The sequence below is a fragment of the Macrobrachium nipponense genome, chromosome 13 (genome assembly GCF_015104395.2).
Source record: "Macrobrachium nipponense isolate FS-2020 chromosome 13, ASM1510439v2, whole genome shotgun sequence".
Classification (NCBI taxonomy): domain Eukaryota; kingdom Metazoa; phylum Arthropoda; class Malacostraca; order Decapoda; family Palaemonidae; genus Macrobrachium; species Macrobrachium nipponense.
Genome location: NC_087206.1, coordinates 22,581,962 through 22,605,357, shown reverse-complemented (window position 1 = coordinate 22,605,357; position 23,396 = coordinate 22,581,962). Strand labels below are relative to the sequence as shown.

The 23,396-nt window shown below is 34.4% G+C and overlaps 1 protein-coding gene across 2 annotated transcripts in view; it reads right to left on the bottom strand.

Moving 5' to 3' along the window:
- Positions 1-17,670, bottom strand: part of LOC135225685 (PDF receptor-like) — a 478,368-nt gene extending 460,698 nt beyond the window's left edge. Inside the window, exons 1-2 of one of the 2 annotated variants that reach the window (XM_064265032.1) lie at positions 17,644-17,670; positions 16,713-17,177 (exon numbers count right to left, since the gene is read on the bottom strand). Coding sequence is in view for 1 of the 2 variants with exons in the window: in XM_064265031.1 (XP_064121101.1) it covers positions 16,740-16,742 (3 nt within the window). In the remaining variant the exon portion in view is untranslated. The remainder of the gene's footprint in view (positions 1-16,712; positions 17,178-17,643) is intronic. The other variant, XM_064265031.1, reaches the window with a different exon arrangement.
- Positions 17,671-23,396: the final 5,726 nt, after the last annotated feature.

Genomic DNA, 23,396 nt, shown 5'->3' with positions numbered 1-23,396 from the left:
CTTATGGATTGGTCTTCCCTTTGGCACCCGCTGCTAGATGGGATTGCCCTGTCATTCTCGACTTAAAATACAGCATTGCATTATATTTATTAAGTGCAACAGCGTCGTTATGGAAGACGAAAAGTGGTTGTTGTCAAAGATGACCCCAGTAATACTTATTGTGATTAACAATCTAGGCTTTATGACCCATAAATTTTTTAAAAACACCACAACACGAGCAGTTCAGAGGTAAAGATTACATTGCAGGTACTATCTCTCTCTCTCTCTCTCTCTCTCTCTCTCTCTCTCTCTCTCTCTCTCTCTCTCTCTCTCTCGGGAAACCCTTACACATACACGCCCCCACCAACACACACACAGACACATAATATATGTGTGTTTGTGTGTTGTGTGTCAGCGCGCGTGTGTAAGGTATTTCTCTATATCAGCCAGAGGACTGCTGAGAATATAAAAAAAAATAATAAAAAATAAAAAAAAATAAGTACAATCACTGCCACGCTCCTCATTAACCTGCTGCATCAAGTATACATTCCTTGCACCCACCAACAAACCCCCATCCCCCACAAAAAAAAAAAAAAAAAAAACAATATTAGTGGCCTCATATACTAAAAAGTAAGTTCATCAATAGCGCGCTGAATCCTCCTACAGAGGCTACACTAATCAATTCCATCCTAAACAAGCTCTCCCTTCCTGGATGCTGAGGCCCTCCCGATTCAATCTGTCGAATCTCTCCGTGAATTATCAAAACATCTCACAAGATACTCTGAACCATCGACTAGCCGTTTTGCCGCATCAACAAATCTCCATATTTCTCACTTTTTCCTTTCTTCATATTTCAAACAGATATAGTTTACGATGGCAATTCAACTCAGAACCTTCATCTTTGTTTCCTTTCATTTCCACTCTCATCAAGGAGAGTCGGATGACCAGTCTCTTCAAAAATGCCAATTTTGGCTTTCACAGACATTCCCCTTCCAAGTCTCTATCGTACATCCAGCTAATTTCTCTGCCCCGTGTATTCAGTAGCTCATCTCTTATCTCATCCTACCGTCATCTGTTATTATCTATTCCCAAACACGTACGCGAATTCGCCGTTTCAGCACTTCCCTTATATCTATTAGTATTTCTTTCTCTCTCTCAACTTTCACTTTTTACAGTCACTTTCGGACTCTTTCGCTATTCTGCATCCAATAACGGTCACAATTTCGTCGACATTTTAACACAAGCTTTGCTTTCACCATACAAAGCCTTTAAACCATTTTCAAATTTGTTTGTTCATCATCATACACTATACATCCTCATTACCCTCCATATTGCACTACTATCTGTTCCATGACACTTCCTCTTCTTTGCCTCAACATTTCAATCATTCTTCCGCCTGCCATACTTCTCTGACAAATCCCTGTCATGTAAATTATGGAACTCTACCTAACATCACGTCCCTTAGTCATCTCTTTCGTCATTACCAATGTATAATTGGGCAGTCATTCATCTCATCTATCCATTTGGAACCTTTCCTTAATCGCGGCTACCGTACAAACATGGGTCAGCCACCCATTATGAATATGAAATGTCTCATCAGTTATATAATTAATGTTATCGTGGTTCTTTCACTCCATGGATATGCTCATTCTATTCGTGAAATACAAACTGATTTCACCAAATCAAAATGAAAATCGCAATCATCTTATTTCACAATAAACTGTCCAGGCAGTAAATAAATGGATGCAATAATCCAAAAGACCGTCGACCCGTATTCGGTGGCATGTGGTTATTAAGTTTCCTTTTTCATAAGTACTACTTTAGTCAATCTTCCATTCACCTAACGGACTAACCTTTCTACTTTCAAGCGGTTTTGTAACATCGTTGTAGTCCCTTCCTCCCCCCCCCCCCCCCCCCCCCCCCCCCCCCCCCTTTCATTTATTTGGCGGAAATCAGTACTCATCGAGTGGACGGATCGGCAAATCTTTCTTTCCGCCAAACGTCATGTTTTGAAATTATTTTCTTGTCTCTTCCTCCAGGTTTTCATTTTTTCATTCGTCTTTCACTTGTTCTGTTTTGCTCTACTTCGCTTTACGCTATATAATGTCAACCGGTTTCTAGTACACTGGCTTCCTTTAAAAAAGTTCATTATTATTATTATTATTATTCCACTACGCAACTCCTTAATAATAATAATAATAATAATAATAATAATAATAATAATAATAATTAATAATAATAATTTCTTATCACGTGCATCTAAATTTTTTGTACTGTATTGTTTCTACATTGTTTACCTCCGTATAGGACCCTAAGTGGATATAAAGCATATTATTATTATTATTATTATTATTATTATTATTATTATTATTATTATTATTATTATTATTATTATTTATGAAGGTATTTTGTTGATTTTTTTTTTAGTTTATCATTCGTGTACTGGTCACAAAATACCTTCAAATTACAGAGAAAAACTCTGAATCTCAGTGAAGACTCTCTTTCCTGTGTAGTCGTTCGTTTCTCTTTCGCGAACATTCAGGGTTTCTACCACACGGGGACCCGTAATGGGATCCAGCAGACACAAACAGAGACATTAATATGGAAAATCAACGCAGGCCTAACTGGTTAGGCGGGTAATTCTATCCCTCTCTCCGCGGTAAGGGTACTTGGCGAGTATCTTCAACCTCGTGAGTTCTCGCTGTAGTTTCTCCGTTTTGTTGTTGCAACTTTCAAGGCTGCCCATGTTGTTGTCGGGGTGTCTCTGTTGATTTTTTTACTTGCCGCGCTGTTGTTCCTTCTGGTGTTGTTCTGTGCTTGGTGGTCTAGTGGTTTTGTAAGGTTAATTGGCATTTGATTCCAGTAACAACTCGTCTTTAGATCATATCAGTTAATCTTGTAGATCTGTTCATAGGTTTCAGACAAATTACATGAAGTCGTCAACTGATTACTGGAAAACCAGTACCACTGCTTATTAAGAGATAATTCAAAGATAACCTCTCACAGAGTTACAAAATGTTACTTCAGAATTGTGAAGCATTTATGAATGTACCTATCCCGTCAGTTCAAAATACTATCTCATTTCGTAATAAATGAATATAAGAATGAGATAGTCTATTTGAAATGACAGAACAAATACATTAATAAATTTACATCAGCAGATTAACTTCCTTTACTCATGCATTTATCATTAAAGTTTTCTTTTGTTTACTTATCATTACTTGTGTTTGTCTCCGAACCATCTGAAAGCACTCTCAGCCATCTCTTCATCATCGCTATCCTTTTCACCTCCTCAGCGTATCTATATTTCTCACCTTCCAATCCTTCTAAAACATGTTCATCTCAATAACCATAACTTTTTTTCTTTCACTTGCAATCAATATCCACTTTATTTGCTTAGGACCTCATTTTCTCAAACAGTCTTGGCCATAACTGGGACGAGATGAAAGGTTTCGTATATCATGTAAAAATCCTTTGTTGTGCAATAAGTCTTTTCTGAAGCGATTCCAAAGCAAGTGATTTTCGGATCTATTCGAAAGCCTCCAGCATTTCAGACTCCAACCTTGGAAATATTTCGGTTTCATTTGGCAGGTGTCTCCCACTAGGTGCAGGGGAGAGGGGCTATGAAACTGAAACAGTTTCTTAAAGCATCACACGTGGAATGAGGTAGCAAGCCTCACGGCCAGTCACTAGCTCACTCCCTCCAAGTTGCTCCCTTGTCCGGGAGAAGACTTGAAATGGTTAAACCGTGTCCACAACACTCCCTGATCTCGACAGAGCCTTGACACATCCCACGTAAACGATTATTTAAATAAAAAGAAGTGTACAGGTAATGGCGGTCATATACATGAGACATCTAACTTAACAGCCCTTCAAAAATAAATGAGTCAAATGATAAATCTAGAAGAGTTTTTAAATAAAATTTTTATGATTATATATTTGGCAATCTTCCTTGTAACAATGATAACCTCCAAAGAAAAGGCATAAGGATTATTGAAAACTGGCTTAAAGTTTGGTTGTAAACAACGCAATAGCTGCTATTATCGGAGCAATATAAATTACCTAGAATACTGAGAACAAAGAAAAAAACTAAGAAAATTGGAAGAGACGCCTTCCTGCAAAGAAAATAGAACTAGAAATGAAAATACTTCGTTCACGTGTCTTCACGCACGCCAGTACAACACACCTTAAACTCGAGGTTTTTTTCTTCTTTCTTTCTGTAATATGAGGTCATAAAAATGCAACTCGGTCGAGGATCTTGAACATTCACGGTATTTAACCCGCAATCTACCACCGACATTACCTCATTATTTAATGTCGCCCTCATACCTTACGACTTGCAAGTTTCTTTAAGCATTCTAAATCGGTTTAAAATCCGTGATGTGACTTGACATTTTGGGGGAATGATTATCTTTTTTATAAATATTGCTTGTTTGAATTCTTCTTTAAAATGCCCGATTACTGCGAGATGAAAATACCTTCTGCTTACACATGAAATTCTCGTTTATTTTATTTTAATTCACTGTAAAATTGTTGTATACGGTCTGTTATAGCTACACTAATACATTATTATTATTATTATTATTATTATTATTATTATTATTATTATTATTATTATTATTATTATTATTATTAAACCAAACAAAAACTTCTTTCAGTTTTCTTCTGAAGATTGAAAAAGAAACCCACAAATTCAATTTGTAAAAAATACTTAGAAGTAAACAAGTTACAAATTGAATTTGTGGGTTTCTTTTTCATTATTATTATTATTATTATTATTATTATTATTATTATTATTGTTGTTGTTGTGTTGTTGTTGTTGTTGTTGTTGTTGTTGTTGTTGTTGTTGTTGTTGTTGTTGTTGTTGTTGTTGTTGTTGTTGTTGTTGTTGTTGTTGTTGTTGTTGTTGTTGTTATGTAATCATCATTATGATGCCACTTAGTGCTGCAATTAAATTTTAGAAATCGAAGGTGATATGGTAAGTAAATGAAATATCCCCTTCAAGTCTGTAACTGCAGAACATTCATATCTACACTAACATTACAGCGTCAGTGACCCAAGAACCTAAGACACTAAAGAACCTGTCTGGTTAAAAATTCGTATAAAAATAGTTTCCATATGTACCCACTCTTATTTGGATAAAAAAAAGAAGAAGAGCTCCTGGCAAATGAATGCAGTAATGAAGGCAGCTGATTGATGAAGAGCATCAATCAATATCTGATAACAAAGCTCCTCATGAAGAAATTCTCATGTGAGAAAATGTGGGCGGGGTTTCTTCTTCCACTTGGAGTGCTTCGACCATCTCTTCCTCTCATTCCCAGAATTATCGAAAAGCGCTGGAAATTTCCCGCGAGTACCTCTCGAGTCTTCGTTTCTGGCTCGTTATGTTTGGGTTGTGCTATGATTGTGGTAGTACTGGTATTAGCTAGTAATTCTTCATCTTTTATCTTAAACTATCTCTTTTCTATTCTATGTGTTGATAATAATATGAGGTACTATCTGTTTCATTTATTATTTGGTTAATGTTATCATGGGTATCTTAAAATTCATTGAGTGATATTTCATGCAAAAAGAAATGAGGGGTTTTCTCGCCTAATTCTAAATTGAATCTACGAGACCGAATAACAGCACCAGTCAATTCTCTACATCAGTACAAACTTTTCAGCTTAATTTTGTTTGTTCTTCGCTACAACCTTTAACAAACACCTATTTGCATACTGGGCAATTTAATTAAGAAAAAGATTATCCTGCAACTAATTCTCCACTCCAGTATTATACTCCTTTGCAACTTCCAATCTCAACTTGTATCAGTAATAAACATCGTAATAAGCTGACTATACTCTGTTTTTTTCCATCTGTCCATCTGCCTGTGGTGTTTGCGTATTGTAACACTGCGTCCCGGACTTTAAATAATATCCTATTTCGAATATTAACGATGTAATTCGCCTACAGTAAATTATCAAAACACTTTTCAGTTGCAAATGTACCCCCAGATATCCTTTTATTTACCTAAAACCTACACAGCGTAACTATTTAAACCGCGGGACGCAGTGTTACCATGCGAAAACACCACAGGCGGATGGAGAGATGGAAAAAAACAGAGTATAGTGGTATATGCTTTATCATCCACTTCAATTTATGGCGCGTATCAGTGCGGAGTTCTTCTTTCAGTACCAAGGGCCGGGCAGAGTCTTAACCCACACGCGCTCCAAACCGCAGGGAAAAACCTAGTGTGTCAATATTTGAAGTTTATCTGGAATCTCAAGGAGTCTCCTGAATGGAGACGGTAGGTGATGGAAATAAAATACTAGTCCACAATAAAAAGACAAATCAATGAAACATGAAGGACGCTCATCTTCCTAAAATTAAAATGAAACCTATTCAACATACTCTGAAGAATATTCAGAAAGCTAATCGATATCCACATTGACGAACGCGTATGTAAATAATACCGCCTCAGGTTGAAGAAAAGGTAAAATTAGGCAACCACATATTCATTCATCCACAGAATACTGACAAACATCTGTATATTACCAATATCACATGCTATACAATCGTCACAAGTCAGGAACAACATCGCTGATGTTAGATAAATAATATTAAACAGGTATAATTTCATCTATACACAGAAACACGCCTTACCCCCACACACGCAATTAATATATATATATATATATATTATATATATATATTATTTATACTTTTTATATTTATATTAGTATAATATATATATACAATATATATATATATATTATACCCCCATATGTGTATATACCCCCATATATATATGTGATATATATATATATATATAGTATATATTATATATATTATATATATATATATATATATAATATACATATATATATATATGTGTGTGTGTAATAATATATATATATAGTATATATATATATATATATATATATATATATGTGTGTGTGTGTGTGTGTGTGTGTGTGTGTGTGTATCAAGATTTTCTCGCAACGTAATATATTTCGCAACATTCCCAAGCGAAAGATTGACAAGTGCCTAAACCAAGCCAAAGACTGGCAAGTTTGAAGTAAAAAGCAATCTAAATAAACTTCGATGGAAGTTAAGGATTTCAAATAATGCTGACAGAGGATCGATAGGCATTTGCTGTTTTACAGATATTAGGAATGACAGGAAACTCTAATGTTTAACACTTTGCCCTTGGCATAGTTTTCGCCATTAATGCACTAAAAAATAAAAAAAAAATTATTGTCCGGCACGTGAGAACTATTCATAAAACGCCCATATACGTCACGTGAAGAAATAACGCCAACTCATTTATATGAATGAGCATAGAGCGAATTGCAAAATTCGATAATTGCGATAGCGGTAAAAGATCAGTGTGCAATTCATTCGAAATAAAACCTACGTGGGCATGATTTGGTGTGTGTTTTTTTTTTCTTTTTTTGGAAAACCGTTCTGCGCTGCTCTTTCCGACATCTGAACGTAACCCCACATCAAATAAAAATAAATTTGATAGAATCTATATATCGGGGAGATCCAACGTTGCATTCAGCGAATGGCGGCGGTTGTAATTAATAACTTCTGTTCAATGAGGAACTAAAGTTTTAATTCAATGGCCTTTTTATGAGGCGTTTAATTGAAGAATTATCGTACTTTGCGCAAGTGATTGGAAACATTTCGACTGTGTCGCGGTGTTTGGGTGCTTTATTGCAATTATTGAATTTTTTCAATGATATATAATGATATATAATATTACCTTCAATGATATATAATGATATATAATTTTTGAATTGAATCTTTTCAATGATATATAATGATATACAATATTACCTTCAATATACTGCCACCGTCATTAACCAAAATTATTTTGTATACATACGTATATATAATATATATATATATATATATATATATATATATATATATATATATATATATATATATGTATAATATGCCTAGCACGCCGGACATAACTACAATCTGATATTCATCATAATACATTGTAAAAATGTATAAGTAATTTCAAAACATCCTATTATACGTTGCAAACTATCAGCATCTAATTCAAATCAATACAAATCCGTGGGAATTCTGACAAAGTGAACGGAATCTTTGATGGTGATAATGTTTGAATATGACGTTCATAACCTTAATCTATTTTAGAATTGTCACGCTCAAAGTTTCATTTCCTCTGACTAAAATTGGTTGTTGTGAAAAAGCTTCTCTCATTACTACTACTATACTACTACTACTACTACTACTACTACTACTACTACTACTAAATAATAATAATAATAATAATAATAATAATAATAATAATAATACGTTACATTAACATCATGGCTGCATCAGCAGTTTGTAATCAAATTTCTCTATTTTTCTAATGATTCATTTCAAATGAAGAGGGAAAGATCTCGTAATCTTTTCCCTACAGAAAAAAAAACCTCACTGGTAAAATAGATAAACAGTATTGTAAGTTATATTCTTCTGGTGCAGCATAATAATAATAATAATAAAAATAATAATAATAATAATAATAAATCAAATCACATCATCATCATCATCATCATCATCATCATCATCATCATCATCATGCTTTCGACATTATACCAAACATGTGGCTAATAGAATTCTTGAAATGTATAGGGCAGAGGAAAACACCATCAGTTTCCTAAAATATACACTGCGCAACTGGAATACAATACTTGCAAGTTCTGGGATAAAACTAGCCGAGGTTAACATCAGGAGAGGGATCTTTCAAGGCGACTCACTGTCCCCACTACTCTTCGTATTAGCCATGATTCCCATGACAACACTACTGCAGAAGATGGATACTGGGTACCAACTCAAGAAAGAAGGCAACAGAATTAACCATCTGATGTTCGTGGACGACATCAAGCTATATGGTCAGAGCATCCAGGAAATAGATACTCTAACCCAGACTGTAATGATAGTATCTGGGGACATCAGGATGGAGTCTGGAATAGAAAAATGCGCCTTAGTCAACATACAAAAGGGCAAAGTAACGAGAACTGAAGGGATAAAGCTACCAGATGGGAGCAACATCAAACACATAGATGAGACAGGATACAAATACCGGGGACTAATAGAAGGAGAGGTTATAAAATATAGAAAGATGAAGAACACTATCAGGAAAGAATATATGCAGAGATTTAAGGCGATGCTCAAGTCAAAACCTAACGCCGGAAATATGATGAATGCTATAAACACATGGACAGTACTAGTAATTAGATATAGCGCAGGCGTAGTGGAGTAGACGAAGGCTGAACTCCGCAGCATAGACCAGAAAACAAGGAAACACATGACAATACACAAAGCACTACCCTAAGAGCAAATACAGACAGACTACACATAACACGAAAGGAAGGAGGGATAGGACTATTAAGTATAGAGAACTGTGTCAGCATCTAGAGCAGAGCACTGGGGCACTATCTGAAAACCAGTAAAGACGAGTGGCTAAGGAGTGCAAGGGAAGAAGGACTGATAAAAGAAGACGAAGACCCAGAAATATACAGACAGGAGAATGGCAATCAGAACGGAGGAATGGCATAAAAACTAATACAAGGATAGTACATGATACAGACTAAAGAACTGGCCGGTGATGAAACATGGCAATGGCTACAGAGGGCAGACAGAACTCAAGAGGGAAACAGAAGGAATGCTAACACCGGCACAAGATCAGGTCCAAAGAACCAGATATGCCAAAATAGACGGATATAACATCTCACCCATATACAGGAAGTGCCATATGAAACCCGAGATCATAAACCACATAGCAAGCGAATGTCCGGCAATTGCACGGAACCAGTACAAAAAGAGGCATGATTCAATAGCGCAAGTCCCCACTGGAGCCTGTGTAAGGCACACTCGCTAGCTTGCAGTAATAGGTGGTACGAACACCAACTTGAGGGAATCATAGAAAACGATCAGGCAAAGATTCACAAAATCAAGAAAGCATCAGAAAGAGAAAAAAATGGATAAGTATTAAGACTGAAAATAGAAATAAGAAGGATATGAGAAATGCCAATGGAAATTGTACCCATAAACATAGGAACACTAGACACAACCCCAAGATCCCTAAAAAGGAACCTGGAAAAAACTACATGCTGAAGTAGCTCCAGGACTTGTGCAAAAGAGTGTGTTACTGGAAACAGCACACACAGTAAGAACAGTGATGGACTCCTGAGGAAGCAGAATGCAACATGGATCTCCACACACCAACCAGTAGAATAGGATGACTGTGGTAGACAAAAAAAATAATAATAATGATAATGTGTCATTACAAATTACGGCTGTATCAGCAAATTATAATAAAAATATATTTATTTCCATAATGATTCACTTTTATGTAGGAAAAAAAAAAGACTCGTAATCTTAACCATAAAGAAAAAAGAATAATTGCATAAGTAGACATACTTTATTGTAATTACACTCTTCTAAAATAATAATAATAATAATAATAATAATAATAATAATAATAATAATAATAATAATAATAATAATAATAATAACTGAAGCAGAAACAAAGGCACCGGTTATGGACAACAGTTTATAATAGGGGAGGCTGTAAAAGGAAACGGGAGGCGTGCTGTGGACCACTGGATTTGCCCCAACAGCAGAGAATAACAATAATACATTTTGCAGCCACGGATCAACAACTCTGCGGTGTCTTGCTACCCACTTTCACTTAGCAAGCACACCGTCTTGAATTTCAACTTCCCGTGACAGATCTTGCGGACGGTTCAGGAATGATTGATTATTCAAGATTTTATCTGTGCCGAAAGGTTATTTAATCATTACTAATCGCTGCTCCTCAATTTGTCAAGCGAATGTCATGTCTAGTTATGCACCAGAGAGCAGCAAATGACGAAGAAAATTCCTTTGATCACACGTCGTTAAATTTTATGGAAAATCAACGCCATCATTAAATAACGGATCAATTACTGTCGGTGCCAGTTCGTGTATACTGACATGTTCATATGAATATATGTATAAATACTAGCTTACAAACACATCTGTGTACGAATTGCGTAAGTTAGTTTGAAGATGTAATTATATTTTGTTTTGTAGTTATAAATGTGATAATCACAAAGACATTTTTATTCGCTATAAAAACACAAGTAAATAATCAATATACTGTGGTTTGCTCGTATATAAATGTCTATATATGAATGCAAGTGATAATCATGACTTTGGTAATATAGGACAGTTTTAAGTAAAATGGAAATGTCTGAAGGTTTGCCTGCAAGTTACAAAAAAAAAAAAAAAAAACTAACGTATCATGGTGTATTACGAAAATTAGACAGAGAATAGTTTCCCACAAATGTATCAAGAACGTTAAACATTAGTGATCCCAGGTTCGAAACTTTTAAACGTTATATGTTTGTGTTATTAAGTGTTTTTTTTCTGTTCTCAAAAAAGAAAATTTTCCAAAATATTTTAATCTCCTACAAGACTAAAAGTTGCTAACAAATATAAAAAACTTTTATACACATTAAATTAACCTAATGCACAAGAGTATTTTACTCAAGGTTAAATTTCTCCTCCTTACTCGTTTGTTACTGGTACTCCAATGGTGTAAAGTGTTGTATTTAAGAGAAGAGATGGGAATAAGTCTTCTCTTGCAACAAAATAAAAAAAAATTCTGTTCGCGTCATAATGCACCAAAACGATCATTAAAAAAAAAAACAGTCCTCTTAGTCTTTCTGCTCCTTCATATCTTTAACTTCACCAGTTTTATATATTTAGGTATTTTAATAATTTATATATGCATTTATTTATGTTCTCCTTTATCTATTTATTTAGTATTATCATATCTGTCGGCCGTCTTCAATTTACTATTACTCATGCTAATATTTTTATCATAATTACTATGATTTCAATTATTTCCACAGCTATTATTAGTACTTCTACTTCTACTACTACTACTACTACTGCAACAACAACAACAGCAGCAACAACAACAACAATAACAACAACAACAACTACTACTACTACTACTACTACTAGTAGTAGTATTAGTAGTAGCAGTAGTAATTAATTATACTTATGTAATTCAAAATAAAAATAACTGTGATGAAAATATCAACAAAAACAATATTAAAATGAAGATGGTTGCTACTATTACTATTTCTAAATAATAATAATAATACCAAAATCTATAAACTAAAAAAAAAGAAACAAAAAGAAAAGGTTGCAGGTTAAACCCAGAAAAGGAAAAATACATGTACGGATTCCGCTATGTGATTTATTGTTTGGCTGAAAAAAAAATATTGTCTTTTCTAACTTTTGGGAGAAAAGGAAACGTACGAAATATTTCATTTTGCAAATTTTGTCAATTTTCCTTTTCATGCGTGACTGATGACTGAAAAATAAATTCTGAAGGTTATATTTCAGGATGTACATTTTTTACCACACAAACAGACGTGTGTATATATATATATATATATATATATATATATATATATATATATATATATCAATAAAACGTTTTCTTTAGCAAGGAAAAACTCGAAAAAAGACAACATCGTCAAAACATTAACCCAGGATGCAGTCTATGTACTTCTCTTAACGAAATGGCTGAACTTCACGTCACCAGCAGGAGAGATAGGGTTCCATTCCAGAGCTGGACAAACCGATTTAGGCAACGTTCCTCTAAAAACCACAGAATATCTGTTAACGTATATAACTGTTGTGGCGTTTAAATCTCAGATACCGCGTTTTACAATGATAGAGTATTACGCCATTTTTACTTCCAATGGAAAAGTTACGAGGTTCCTCTACAGTTTTTTTTTTTTAGTTAGACTTTTGACGTCATGACGTTTATTTTATAAAAACGTTTGTTCCTTAACTTGCACTTACTTTTCTCCTTGTAGTTATCGATAAATTTTTTATAAGCAGTTTTGTGTAAAACACAAAAAAAATCCCATTTGCTTAATAACAGCCTTAATTATATCAATAACAGTTTTGAACTAATGCCAACATTGCAGTACCCATCAAAAACTTATATACTTACATACATATACAGATACAATACATGCACGCACACAGAAAACACAAACGCATCCACATAACCACACAAAGATACATACAATCAAACACAACATCACATCTATGGAAAATATCTATCTATATATATCTATATATATATATATATATATATATATATATATATATATATATATATATATATATATATATATGTATATATATATAAATATATATATATATATCATATATATATGTATGTATAAAATACATTTGATATATGTACATATAGACGTATAAATATGCATGAATGAATGTGAGAATGCTATCTGCCCGGCAATTTCACGAGAAATGTATTACTCGTCGCCCTTTTTGATATGTTTCTTACTACAAGTCTTCAATCCAGAAGGGAAGTACATGAAGAGGTTCTTCTTTCTGTCATAAGATACAAACGAACAAACGCTGGTAACAATAAATTCCGCTTAACTCGATTTGCCATTTACTCTTATTAACGTGCCTGGGTTCGAATCGCAGCACAAAAAGAGTGGGGTTTCTTCAATTCATTTCCTCACTGGATAAGGGTTTGTAGTGATGAGCATAGCCAAAATGTCAACAGAGGTCGAAAAGTAGGATATTGTGAGCTGAGGTAAGGAAATTATATATATATATATATATATATATATATATAATATATATATAATATCTATATATATATATTATATATATACACACACACACACACACACACACATATATATATATATATATATATATATATATATATATATATATATATATATATATATATCAGATATATATATCTTCTCCTTCTTTGCCTTCAGCTTTTCCCATTTCTATATGGGGTCGCTTGTTTCTAGTAGGCCTACTCCAACTTTCCCGGCCCTGCGACATCTTCTATCAAAGACCCTTTTCCTTCGCGGCATTCAATAATTATTTTTCCACCATGAACTTTGGCTTCCCCTATCTCTTCTGCACTCCACCTTAATGTTCAATAAAACCTTCTCATACGCGTTCATCCTCTCTCTCCCATGACAGACCAAAACCATCTTAGTCTTCTTTCCTGAGTTTTTTTTTTTTTTTTACAACACTCTAATACTTTAGTGTCACCCAACTGATTGGTATTATTCTAGTCATAATGGAAATAAGAACAAATAAAATCTTTGTTTTTAATATTTTCGGTCCTGTACATCTTTTCTCAAAGACCCTTTTCCTTCGTGTCATTCAATAATTTATCTTTCCACCTGATCTTTGGCCTTCCCCTCTCTCTTCTGCCCTCCACCTTCATGTTCATAAACCTCCTCCATACGCGTTCATCCTCTCTCCTCATGACATGACCAAACCATCTTAGTCTTCTTTCCTGAGTTTTTTTTTTTTTTTAAACCTCTAATACTTTTATTGTCCCCCTGATTTTGGTATTATTATTATTCATAATGGAAATAATGAACAAATAAAATCTTTTTTATATTTTCGTCCTTGTACTAAATTAAAACAGGAATATGTATAGTTTATTTCGCAATTTCATCTTTCGGGGCGGATTCAGTTTCCCTCTTCATTAGTTGCATTTCACGGGGAAACATATTGCGCCCACAAGCAACATTTATTGTTCTCAACTCTGTTTTCACTCTTTTATTTTTATATAGTTGTTGTGCGATACATTCTGAACCCTGTGAGGCCCTTTATGAATACTTCCTTTCAACCAGTTTCATTGAATCAGAGAAATTTTCGGTTTTGATGAATTTGAGAACAATCGTTTTGGGTGCAATATACACTTGAATCTAATTTCTCTTTAAAACGAAGAAAAAGCTACAGATGTTTGAAAAAAAAAAAAACAACAGAATTGAAACCTGGCAAGTGTCAGTCATGTTTCAAAGCACCGTCGGCAATGGCGATCAAAATGTAGGTACCAGAACCTAATTTCTCCCAAAGACGAGAGAGAGAGAGAGAGAGAGAGAGAGAGAGAGAGAGAGAGAGAGAGAGAGAGAGAGAGAGAGAGAGAGAAAAACTGTAGAATTATGAAAAGAAAAGATGTAAAGAAAAGTAACGGAATTTAAACCTGGCATGTGTCAGTCATAATGCGAATCATCATCGGGGAAAGTGGGTTAAATTTTGGCACAATAAACCTTTTATTTCTTACATTTTCAAGCTTTATTTCCTAAACGAACTTACTAAAAAACCTTGGCGAGAAGATAGCAATGAAAATGCAAGATTAACCAACCAAACCGCAGATGTTTGATCACAAAATCTCTTCGTCGTCGAAGATGTGATTTTTTTCACTGATGAAATTTTGTTGCCGGGAAATCTCTTTTAAGTTATGACTACGAACACTTTCAAAGTATGCACCAAAAAAGAATAAATAAATAAATAAAAACTGTTTTGGGATCCAGCGAGAGAGCAGCTGCAATAGACTTATCTTCTCAAGTTATTTGAGATGTCGTCTGAAATGACGGGTTACGTTAATGTGATGTAATATTATCACTAATTATTATAATAATAATACTGATGCACTTGTTTTTGTAAAATAAAGTAAAGGGGTATGATAATGTGATGTTACACTGTTATTAGAACTTATAATAATAATTAAAACGGAGTTGTTTTTTCTATAGAGTACTTGACAATAATGTTAATTGTAAGCAGACGCAAAATCGAAAAATGGTATTCTCGCAGTGCGATAAAACTGTCAAATACAAAAAATAAAACTGATGGAAACTTATGGAACTGCGTGACTCAGTGTTTTTAACCCGTTCAATAAGTAATGATAAATATGTTTTGCAAAACTTCTCTACGGTTGCAAGTTTACTGCCATGATTCGCTATATGCGTTATATTACAAGAGGTGTGATGTATACTTTATACTCGTCATTGCAGTTAGAATTATTGCTCTTACCACTGCTTATACTACTAATACTATTATTATCAATATTACTATTATTATTATCGGAGAAGATAATCCACACTTATGTAAATGTAGATATATTTAAATTTAAAACTCAAAGGATAGCTTTCGGGAATCTGTTCCGTTCCCGAAAGCTATCCTTGGAGTTTTAAGTTTAAATATATGTACATTTGCTACTATGAGAATTCTCGGCAACTAGGAGTTTATGCTTCTCACAGTTTATGAGAGATAATCACTTGAATCGATTTTATCTTTATCTGTTGTATTTACAAACAACTAATAGCATAATCAAGGCGATTACAATACTTTCTTTCTTAGTAACGAGAACCAGAAGAGAAGCTGAATACGACTCGAGTACTTTTATAATTAAATCTAACAGTTTATATCTCTACACAATGGCGAAATACGTTTGAATCTCACATAATTAGATTTACTGGAAATATCAAAAACAATAAACGTAAAAAAAAAAAAATTCAAGTATTTTTACTACAGAATATACTGACCTATATTTACCGAACAAGAACCTTTAAATGTATGTCAGACATCTGAACTGCTTGCAAGCAAAAAAAAAAAAAAAATCACAAACAAGAGAATAAATAGAGATTTAAATCTACACAAAAAGTAACATGCTCCACTGAAATAATTGATCCCCCTCTCTTTAATGAGTTCTTCCACTCATGCCAGAACACATTCACAGATATAAAGAAAAGTATATCAATACATTTAAGATATATATATATATATATATATATATATACATATATATATATATATATATATATATAGGCAGTGTCCTGCACACATGACCCAACGATAATTACCTAAAATGACAAAGCGAAGGACCTCACCATCAGGATGAAAATGAGCCGTCAGGAGCAGGACGGCCATGGTGGCATCTGGTGGTGCCACCCGCCGAAAAAAATATAAACGGGAAAAAAAATAAAAATAAAAAAAACCAAAACGAACAAAACGTTTTCTCTGACGCCAACGAACGTAGACGAGGCAGAGATGACGAGTTTCGATCTATGCACTCTCAGAGCACGTCTGGTCACATCTTTCCTCCCTGATGTGAGCTACATCTTGGATACACATGAGGGAAGGAGCAGCAGCGTCTCCGTGAATATCAGAGTCTTCATTCATTCTCGAAGTCTTTTGCCCACTAAGTTTTCTTTTACGTCGGAGCTATGGTATTTTATCCCACCCGATTCCCCAGCGTTCCTTTAGCTTGTTGATAAGCATCAGAGCACTTCATCGAGGTACACTTTGAACACCATCAGTCGAAACACCTTATTAAGCGGGGGTGTGTGGTGGGGGTGGTGCGAGAAACTTTTCAACTCGGAAACCGAATAAAGGACGAACCAGCTTTTTCCATTTGGTTTTCCAGGCGGCTCACAAGCTGCACCGAGGCACTGACAAAAATAATAAAAGAAAGGAAAAAAATGAGATGGAAAATCTTTAATGAACTTACGTCATTTTCACAGCATCTTTTCGAACGAGGTTAATAAAAAAAATCCAGTAAGTATTAGCTGATGAACACCAAATCACTCAATGTCCACGCTCAACACTTTTGTTTTCTGTTTATTTGTCGTCTAAACAAAGATAAAAAGAAATTAAAAAAATGAAAAAAACAACGAGGAAGGAAAACCCAAGAAAACAGAACGGAAAAGTTTTCCAAACGAGAAACCTCGGTGTGCGTGCGTGTGTCTGTGCGCCAAGGCTCGTGCTGATAAGGAGAGGGGGGAAGGTTTTCACCGGGACGTGTACGACGTACGAACTTCTCTCACACACTGCCCACATAACTATTCCTCTACCGTCTGGCTACGTCCTCCTCCTCCTCCTCCTGCCTCCTCCTCCCTCCTTCCTCCCTCATCCACCTTCCCCTCCTCGTCGCCCTCCTCCGCTGCTTACTACCTCCACCTCTACTTCTCGCCCTCCTCCACCCGGGGCAGGCAGGTCTCTTCTTCTATACCCATCTCCTCCTTTTAGTCGTTCTCCTCCGTCTAATCCTCCTTGCAAGACAACGTCTCTCTCTCTCTCTCTCTCTCTCTCAACATGCCTCCATCACCATGGTCCTACTACTGGCTTCTGCACTTTACGATTCCTCCAACATGCCCACCCCACCCTAACCCCCCTCAACCCCAAAATTGTCTTTCTTCCCCTCCCTCCCTCTCATCATCATCATGTTTCTCCGTCCACCTTCCTTCCAGTTGTAACGTCTGATACCGACGTGTCACGCTGCTGAATTTAATTTTTCTTATTTTAGTAAACTCGCATTTTTTTTAAATGTCTTCTGATCTCAAAAGGGATATTGACGCGGTCGTCAATATATTTTTTTATATGATTTTTTTCTATTCGACCTTGAAGACGCAAGTGCATAAATACGGAACGTTTTTATCACAACCGCACTGACGCAATAAGATGCCAAGTAGTACGACACTCGACCCTAGGAAAAATACTCGTATGATGAGAGGCTTATCTTACCCTTGCAAAGCGTGCACTTTTGTTTCCTATTTTGATAGAAATTTTTGGTTTAGATGATATATAGATAATATATATATATATATATATATATATATATATATATATATATATATATATATATATATTATATATATATATATATAATATATATATATATATATATATATACTACATACATATATAATTATATATATATATATATATATATATATATATATATATTATATATATATATATATATATATATATAGTATATTAATATACATATATATATATTATATATATATATATATATATATATATATACAATAATACTATAATATATATATATATATATGTGTGTGTGTATGTATGTATTTATGAACGTATGCATACGTCTATATAGGTGTATTACAGTGCAGCAAATTTTCGAATGATTCATAAATCAAAGGTGGTGTAGTTGATGTACACAAATGAAACAATATTAATGTGGGATCATCATAAAAATGTGCAGAAGCAAGTGACAAGAGGTTCACATGGCTGCACATGAGATTAGTGTAAAATGGAGACTTTAGTAATAAATGTTAAAAGGATTGGAGGAATAATGCAGGTGGTTGGTTCGTATAAATATCTGGGAAAGAGGAGGAGAACCACAGAATAGGAGAATCAAGAAAAGAAGTAGGACGACTTGTGCAAAAGAACAAGAAGAAATATGGAGTGTTTATGGAAACCAGGGCCTGATGATCTGAAGGCACTGTAGAGCTTACTCTCCCGAGTGGAAGTGAAATGTGGATGCTGCGTTCAAATACAAGAGGAAAATCTGAACGTACTAAGAGGAACTGTTTTCTTAGTCGCATGAGAGATCTGGAAGGCTGCCCATTTGCACGAAAGGTCGAGAATGTTTACGCTGGTGAAATGGTGGATCATATAGTTTTGCGAGACGGTGGTTGGATGGTATATGGCAAAATTTAGGAGTGTTACAAGGCGAGAGAGAGAGAGAGAGAGAGAGAGAGAGAGAGAGAGAGAGAGAGAGAGAGAGAGAATGCAAAATGGGATGGCAAAAACGTCTTTAAAAAGCGAATTGGAAATGAAAGACCTTCATGTAGATGATTTGCAAGACAGTGTGTAAGACAGATACAATTAAGGTTGGGAGTGTAGGTAGGGGGTTTGCCACATTACAGATTAGCTTAAGCCTTTCGCGGACTTTTACGATGCAGTTAATGCTGTGTTGTTGGAACTTCTACACATGCATCCATCCAAATTAAGGAACTTGAAAATAAGAATGTGCAGTGATCTATGCATTTTTTTCACTTTTATCATGAGGAATAGCTTAATGATATACATAATACACACTACATACATACATACATACATATATATATATATAATATATATATATATATATATATATATATATATATATATATATATATATAACTTATAAGCATATGACAATAAGTGGAGCAGAGGTCACTGGAATGAAATAAAAGAATATTACGAGGACATTCGTGTCTTGCCAACACATTTTCTGTGGCCCCTTTCTCTCTCTCTCTCTCTCTCTCTCTCTATTATATATATACTATATATATATATGTGTGTGTGTGTGTGTGTGTGTGTGTGTACATGCATATGATACATACAGACACGTATAAAACCTTAAATTTTCAGTTAGAAATGATGTCTCCATAATCTAATTTCCGGATTGTACGTAGTACTGCATAAATGTTTCATAGTAAGAAAAATACTGCTATTCAAATCTATCTGAAATAAAATTTTGCTCTATCTGATCTATTTCGCTATCTCTGAAGGAAAAAATCAATCATCTATAAAAGTATGACTTTTTATTACAATGCTAAATTTTGCCATTACATAACTCTACGCTTTATGCCACCGATTCCTTTTTACCCTTGATATATTATCCTATGAATATAACTCACCTTCCCAGCATCCGCCTAGCTTCTTTTATTCAATATCAATACTTCAGTTACAAGAACACCTCCTAGGTAGAAACTTTCCTTAAGCCTCCTTGAACACTTCTCGGTTTCTTAATTAACTTGAGGTAGACAGCTCTAGATTCGCTGCTTTACGTAGTCAAGAGATTCAACATTTTATTCCTAACTCAATAATATTTCCAACAAAGTACTATACAGTTTCGTGACCTTGCCTCTTAAAAGTACTCAATATGATTTTTCCCCCTTATAAATATATTTCGTGTGTTTCTGCAAGTACTAACACTTTGAACAGTAAATAATTCCGAGAACCATTCCACCGACTACCACTTCTGCAGTCCTACAAATCTTCTTGTATGTTCTCAGCTCCTTCATTAAATTCGTATCATCACACCGTGAAGAAGAATATATATATATATATATAATATATATATATATATATATATATATATATATATATATATATAAAACCAGTGGGTAGTTAGTTCAGCACTGCAGTAATATCTGTGTGCTGTCGGACACACGCCAACAATCTCTGTCACCTTTGAAAATATTAAAGAAAAAACACATTATTTTTTTCTTAGTAGGTGCCACATCTGGTTGGACTGGAGCCGGACACTAGCCTAACCAGCTGGTAATGGATACCAGTATTTCCTGCGGTCAAGAAACATGCTGGACGAGCCGCTGGTCGTCCAATAAGCAAAGGTATGAAAAACAAGAAAGGGAAGCAAAAGAAAAACAAAATTATCTGGCCTATACTTGAATGGGTGACCAACAGGAAATTCAAGTGCGCCTGTCTTATAAATCTTTTTTGGGGCAGGTGTAGGGCCTGCAATGTCATCCACTCAATACATGATGACAACCTTCAAGTCTAGTAACCTCTGAAGTCACACTTGTCACAAAAAAAGGTTTACATATATGAAAATATATCATTTCCGAGGGAAAACGAACTGGATTTTAAAGGACATTTGTAGCTTAATGCTTGTATATGATGTATATGAATCACGGTGAAGTGATAAAATTCATATATATATACATACACACACACACACACAACACATATATATATATACTATATAATATATATATATATATATATATATATATATATATATTATATACTCTCTCTCTCTCCTCTCTCTCTCGTCTCTCTTTCTCACACACACACACACACACACACACACACACACACATATATAATATATATATATATATATATATATATATATATATATATATATATATATATATATGTGTGTGTGTGTATGTGTGGATTATTACAAGTTCGCTTTATGGACACGAAAAGGGTAAAAGGAAAGTTAATCGCCTACTACTTTCACAATGTTTTCTACAACTTTTCTCTTGTCTTCATTTAATAGACAAGCCAACAATTCTAAAGTTTTGTCCACCTCAAAGTTCCCGGAGAACTGAAGTTGTTCAAATTTATTTCGTGAAGGTAACGAACTGTTCTTCGCTCCATTCTTTACTCACGGAGCCATTAGGGAAGTCTACAAAAAGATGGCTCCCTCTCGTCAGTCTGAGGACACCATATTTTTTGTCTACTTCGGCTGCAACTCATAGAAAGTACTTCCCGAACTATGTGGGAAGTGGGTTTTTCTCGTTTCAAAGTTTATAACAAATCAGTCAGACACACGCGCCCTATCCTTGCACATATTTGTCACATATTTATGTGCGTATGTATGTATGTATGTGTATAATATATATATTCATATATGTATATATATTTATACACATCCATACATACACACATACTTCTTTCCCAACGTAATCCGTACATCAAGGGGTCGGTTGCTGATGCGCCTTCTCCACTGCCTTCTACCAAAGGCATCATCCTCCACCAAACCTCTTCTCTCCATATCTTCCTTCACTTTACTTAGCCATCTAATTCTCTGTCTCCCTATCGATCTCGTTTCTCTAACAGGTTTATCCCAAGTCCTCTTCACTCCCTCCTCGTCAACCATCCCAAACACATGCCCACACCATCTGAATCGTGTCTCTTTCATCATCTCTTTAACCTTTCTAAGTCTGCCCTTCTTATTTCATTTTCCAATCTCACGTAATCCACCTCACCATTCTCATCTCTGTTCTTTCAAGCTTTACTTCCTCTTTTCTTCTAAGAGCCCATGTTTCCGATCCATACATTAGCACTGGACTTATCACTGCGCTGTATATCTTGACTTTTAGCTTGATTGACATTTTCTTATCGCATACTACTCTAGCTTCCTTTCTCCACTTTTTCCACGCAGATTTTATCCTACTGTCAACTTACTGTCAACTTCAGTATCTCTAATCACTCTTGGCTTAAAGAAGATCCTAAGTATTCAAACTTTTCCACCTGTTTTATAATCGAGCCCCTTCTTTCTTATATTTCTATTCTGCCTCTATCTTCCCAACTGCTAATCAAAACCTCTGTTTTATTCACATTGACTTTTAAGCCACCCCTCTCGAAAGACTCCTGCCACTTTCCAACCCTCTTCTGTAGGTCTTCCTCATTTTCGGCAATAATCACCGGACCATCTGTGTACAACTCCCACAGCTCTTCATTCCTGATCTCTTCACTTAAAACATCCCAAGCAAAAATGGGGTTAATGCTTGACCCATGGCTAAATCCAGCACTAAATTCTAATTTTTTTGTTTCCCCAACTGCCTTTATATATATATATATATATATATATATATATATATATATATATATATATATATATATATATATATATATAGTATGTATATATATATATATATATATATATATATATATATATATATATATATATATATATATATATATATATATATATATATATAGCATTCAAAGGGCTAAAGGATATATGTATATATATATATATATATATATATATATATATATATATATATATGTATGTATATATGAACACATATATACATACATAAATTAAATAACTTTCTATAACAGATTGTGCTATTTTCCACAATATTGTATACATATCCATCAGCCCTTTGAACGCTACCCTGATATCCTCACAAGTCACTTTCCCATTCACTCTCAAATTTACATCGCATACCAAGGCACATATCTCTATGTAATCTGAATAACAC